The 5,337-nt window shown below is 54.5% G+C and overlaps 1 protein-coding gene across 1 annotated transcript; it reads right to left on the bottom strand.

The window, feature by feature from the left end:
* Positions 1-301: 301 nt before the first annotated feature.
* On the bottom strand, positions 302-4,513 carry LOC308495170 (melanoma-associated antigen B5-like; the record flags this gene model as incomplete). The annotated part of the gene is made up of 2 exons (XM_081043092.1): positions 302-1,374; positions 4,480-4,513. The coding sequence occupies 2 exons, from the start codon at positions 4,511-4,513 to the stop codon at positions 302-304; spliced, it is 1,107 nt and encodes a 368-aa protein (XP_080899218.1).
* Positions 4,514-5,337: the final 824 nt, after the last annotated feature.

Here is a 5,337-nt window from a genome sequence, read left to right as displayed (position 1 = left end):
CCAAAGCGCAGACGCTCAATTATGTTTTGGGAAGAGAAGAGAGAGTGAGTGAGAGGTCTGGGCTAACTTGTTAAGATTTACTGTCTCCTACAGTCTTTAATACGCTAAGCATATCAAGATATAAATCAATTTTACAAAACAAAAGACTGAGTCAGCAAAATGAAAGTTTTATGACGTTTTATTATTTTTTCTATTCCATTCTCTGAAAAATTTTACCGTGGGATTCTTTCACATTTCCTCTGATGTCCCTCTTGTGATGTAGTTTTTTATTTTTATTTTTATCTTCATGGTAAAAAAATCCTCAGACATCACTAGGGGCGAGAGTAGCCAGGGCCGTGATGTCATGTTCGGCTGTGGCACCAGTGGCAGCCCTGACTGACTCGGTAGCGCTTGCTCTCTCTTCGTCTAACAGAGCCTCTTCATACCAGGGTGAGAAGGCACCAGGGTCTGTGTCACCACCCTTTTCCAAGAATTCCAGGACTTGCATCTTGCTGGTTTCAGCGCGAGCTCTGGGGCCCCACAGAAACTCGTACAGTGCAGGATCGCTGTCAGGTACCTGGCGGTACTCCAGATACTCTAGCTGCACCAGATCCGTGTAAATGAGCTTCCTGGGCTCCCCGTAGATGCGGTGCTCCCTCCCTGCGTATACTTGCAGTATATTCAGGAATCTCCAGATGTCTTCCTCTGTGGCACAGTTGCCCTTCATGAAGATTACGCCCAGGATTCCCATGAGAAGACCGGTCTTTGGTAACCCGTTGCCAGCATACACCCTCCCATTATTGGGGAGGTTCAGTTTGCTGACCAGGTCATATGCGTGGTTGCTTGGGTCGACTTCCTTCAAGTCGACCGCAAAGACGGCCTCAATATGGTCAGAGGCTTTTTTGATGATGTCATCAAATTGGTCTTGGTTAATTTCGCCCACAATCTTCAGCATGTCTTCCTTCAGAATGGGCTCTTGCATTTCATACTTGCACAGGAGAAATTGCTCCAGCAAATACAACTTCGTGGTTAGAAGATCACTGCACGAGGTCTCGGGACATGGGACCTCAGAAGAACACGAATTGTCCTTATCTTGACTTTCATCACCTTTGTCAGATGTTGTGTCAAAAGCACCTGAAGAGGTAAAGGTGGTAGACGAGGGTCTCCCAGACCCCTGGGAAGTGCTACTTGTCTCAGTAGCTGATGGCCTTTGAGGATCACCTTCCAAAACAGAAGAGCAGGAGGGAAATTCGTTTCCCACTACTGCAGCTTCCTGATCTGTCTTGTGACTCTTGGAGTCAGCACGGGTTCGGTAGTGTTTGTTACGGGCACGGCCCTTACGCTTCTGTCGCCGCCGAAGCATGATGACACAGCGGGCACCGGTGATGCCAGCACCTGGAGGGGGGAGAACGAGATGGTGTGGCACCTTTGCGGGGAGATTCCACCTTGGCCTTAACCAAGGGCACCTCTTTAAGTGTCTGAGGGCCGTCAGCGCTCTGGGAACCCTCTTTAAGGATGTGAGGGCTCCTCTCTGATCAGCCTGTCTGCTGAAAACCCTGTAGAGAAGCTTAGAGCGTACCTGGTCAGAGCCACACAGCCCTTTCTAGGTGTTACTGGGGCGACAGCAGGGCCTGTCAAGCGGATCCCCTTTGTCCTGGGTTTGGGAAGTGCTCTCAGTTCACATTCAGGATGATTATGTTAATGATTGGCAAGAAGCCCTCCCTCACTCCCCACTCGGTTCTCAAGTTGCCACCTAAATCCTCCATGCCACAAGAATGAAGAGATGGTGCTTCTGGTAGAGAGTGCACCCAAAACTGACATCTCTCTGGGGTCCTCTCTGTCCTACGATTTTTGGAATTGTCAGTTCTCATGGAGAATGCTCACGTGGTTCCAGGTAGGGACTGAGAGACGTCCTTCCTGCTGACTGTTGGCTTTACAGTCACCACACGTTCAGGGTGGTGGGTGGTCCCTCAGGCTTCACTCAGTTTCCTGCCTTGGCACAGCCAGAGCCAGGGTCTCCTCTCTCTGCTTCAGGCCTATCTCATACTAACGTCAGCACCTACCCGAGGGCCGACAGGAAGAATAGAGTTTCACCTCCTCTGGCTGCATTGGCCTGGCTTCTCTCAAATGAAAGATGCACGAACAAGTTAAGGTCCCCTCGTGAATGCTCCCACCGGGTCTCACGCAAATCCTGTTGGAACGCCTGGGAGTATCTAAGATTCTTCCCTCTGCTGAACTGTGACTGCACCACTCAGACAAAGGCCTTCACTCACTGTGATTCCCCGAGGAAGAATTAAGGGGCACTTCTCCCTGACAAAGGCCTGGGCCTCCTTGAGTGACAGTAGTCAGGCATACTGAGGTGTTCCCGCTCTGAGTTTGGGGTGAGTGGTCCACGCAGTGATCATACTCCGTATCCTGACTCTCCACTGACCAGGAAATCCTCCCTGTGCTGACCTGCTGCCAGCACCTCAGCTCCCCGCCCCCACCCCGATGACGTAGTGACAGAAAGTGAGAAAGCACCTGGGGCTTTGCACCTGCTGGGACCCTCCCATGCAATGTTGAGTGGTGATCTGCACGCCCCAGTTCCTGTGTCTAGGGTCCCTTCACTCCTCACTTCGGGCCTGACCTTCAGTGTCTGGGGCCTGCGATTTCTCCCTCAGCTGAGCTGAGCCAGAGACCAGCAGTCCGGAAGGAGGTCTTTATTCCCTGAGACCACCCGGGGTACGCAAAGGACTTTGGGACTAACTGAGGACTTTGGGCCTAGCAGCCATTTCGAGGCCTCCCGGGAATGTGGGCGGGGGTGGGGGCAGGGCACTGTGTGGCTGCCTGTTTTCAGGGGGGAACGGGGTTGGTTGGAGTTGTCGGGGCATGTCCCCGCACTATAACTTAGGACACTTAGCACCCTGACAGTAAGACAAGATGAGGGCCTCCTCCTGCTCACCCTTTGCCCGCAGCTCTGGGAAAAGGCCTCACTCTTAGACAGGGCCTCTCTCTGGGCAGCCTGCCTCAGTGGCAGTGGGCAGGGCCCCTCATGTGCCTGGGTCTGGGAGGGTCGTGGGGCTGAGGAGTGGAAGGGGGAGGACTGCAGGGTGCAGGAGAGGCCCCCAGGACTGGCTGTCAGGAGCCTTTTCTGGATTCTCAGCAGGTCCTGGGGCTACTCCTTCTGCTCACCCTAGTCAGCTGCCCTCGGACCAAGGCTCTCACGTCCCTGAGAACCCCCAGGAGGAAATATTTAGGGACCTGAGCCAAGCTGCCATGCGTGGGGCCGCCCAAGACTGACAGTAAGGAGTGGCACCTCCAGCCCCCTTCACCCCGCCCCCCCTTCCCCCACCCCCACCGCCCGCAGTCCTCTGTCAGTGTCTTCCCTTGACTCCTTGTGGGTGTTGGTCCACCACTCATGTGCTGACCTGAGGTCAACCCCTCATATCAAAGACCGCTTCTCCCTGAGACATTGATTCGTGTCATTTTCAGCATGGAAATACCACCATGGTTACAAGGAGGCTACAGTTGCAGTTTTCCCCAAGGGCACTGCTCAAAATTCCCACAGGTCTCCCGCTCTAATCGGCCTGTCCCCTTTAGGCTGCATCTGTGTGCTCTGACTCTAGCATACTGACCGGAGAGGGGCTGTGAGTCTTTTCGTATGAGAAGTCTCTGATTTCCTGTTCAAGGGCATCATTCAATTGGTGCAGTTCATGGAACCCATGAGAAGAAAGTGAAGGGGATCGAGGGTGTCAGCCCTGTCCAGGTCTCCAGTGGGGAGTTTTCTGTCCCAGTCACCTTGGGGTCCTCAGTCCTCAATAAGGGCCCTTACTTTGGCTGCAGTAGGGCCTGGTACGCCCATCCCTTTAGTCGAATGGTGGCTCCACTTTCAAACTAAGGATTTCACCTGCCCTAGACCTGAGGTAAGTAAGTGTTGGGGGAGCTTCAGCGGGACAGCCCCGTCCTGGGTCTTCAAGGGCTGAAACCAAGAATGTGGCCTGATTCTTTGTCATCCCTACGATTTAGTGGTGATGGTCCCTCAGTGGTTGCTTCTACCCCCATTATGGCCTCAAATTCCTCCCCAGCCCTTAGGCCTACCCCTCCTGCTAAGGCCAGCACCACCCTGAGACCCCCAGGAGGAAGTGAGGACCTCCGCCTCTGACCATACCTGTGTCAGTCTCCTGCGGCCAGGTAAGGAAGAGAATTCTGTCGTGTTTCTACTGCTGTGAGGTGTGTGGTTCCCTTCGTCCTCACAGTATTCACGTTGGCCTCTGGAAAGCCTAGAGATCCTCCCCTGTGGTCCTTAGGCCACACCCCTTAGAGTAAGTCACCCCTTTGTGACGCCACGGGAGGAAGTGAGTATGTCACTTCCTGTCAACAGTGCCCAGGTACCCAGGGCAGCCAGCAGGGGCAGGGTTCTCTGTGGTCCTCTCAGTTCTGAGTGTGCAGTGTTCCCTACATCCTGACTCAGGGTCCTCACCTCGACTCCTGACAGGGCCGGGGACATCTTCCTTGGCTTACCTGAGGACCCTCCCCTCAGACCAAGGCCCTCCATTCTGCCGAGTCAGTTTGACAGCCCTGACCAAGGCACCCCAGGGTTGATGTCTGGGGCAGTCTCTGGGCCACCTCACTGCCCTGGGGTGTGCAATACCCTGTGGTCTCTCCGGGCTCTGCACTTGAATCCTGGCAGGGCCTGGAATGCGTCCCTGTAGTGTCCTGGGTCTCAGAGCCGCAGACCACGTGCTCACTTCCTGGGGTGCCAGGGAGGGAAGGTCAGGGAGTGCCGCATGAGGCTGTCCTCCCTGCGCCCTTCCTGGGCTGACAGCAGGATTCAGGCTCCTTGGGGCCTCTCTGTTCAGCGTAGGAGTGAGCCCCAATGCTCACTCGGGGTCCTTACATGACTCCTGACGGGAACCGGGACTGCTCCTTCTTTCAGCTTAAGGTCACCCACATAGAACCAAGCTCGCAGGTCCCTGAGAACCCTGAAAGAACCCTGAAAGACTCCTAACTGTGGGCGTGAATGTTTCTCCCTCTGCTGAACTGGGACCACCCCACTCACACTGAGACCCTTACTCCTCAGTGGCCTCTCAGTGGGATCTGATGGCGTCTCTTCCCGATATCTCTTCCTGGGACCTCCCAGGGCTGACAGTCGGAAGATTCTGTGGGGCCCCCACTGCTATGAGGTGGTTGGTCCGTAGTCTGGAAGGTTCCACATCTGGCTATCAGTTCAGTGGCAATAGTGAGACTGCTCTATGGGACCTCACTGTTCTGAAGTTGGCGGCCCCCTTAGTTCTCACCGGGTCGGAATCTGAATTTCCCCCTCTGCCCACTAGAGAACCCCAGATTCAGGCCAATACCTTCACTTCATTGAGTGTCTGG

Source organism: Rhinolophus hipposideros (assembly GCF_964194185.1).
Source record: "Rhinolophus hipposideros genome assembly, chromosome: X".
NCBI classification, from domain to species: domain Eukaryota; kingdom Metazoa; phylum Chordata; class Mammalia; order Chiroptera; family Rhinolophidae; genus Rhinolophus; species Rhinolophus hipposideros.
This window is presented reverse-complemented; position numbering and strand designations above follow the sequence as displayed.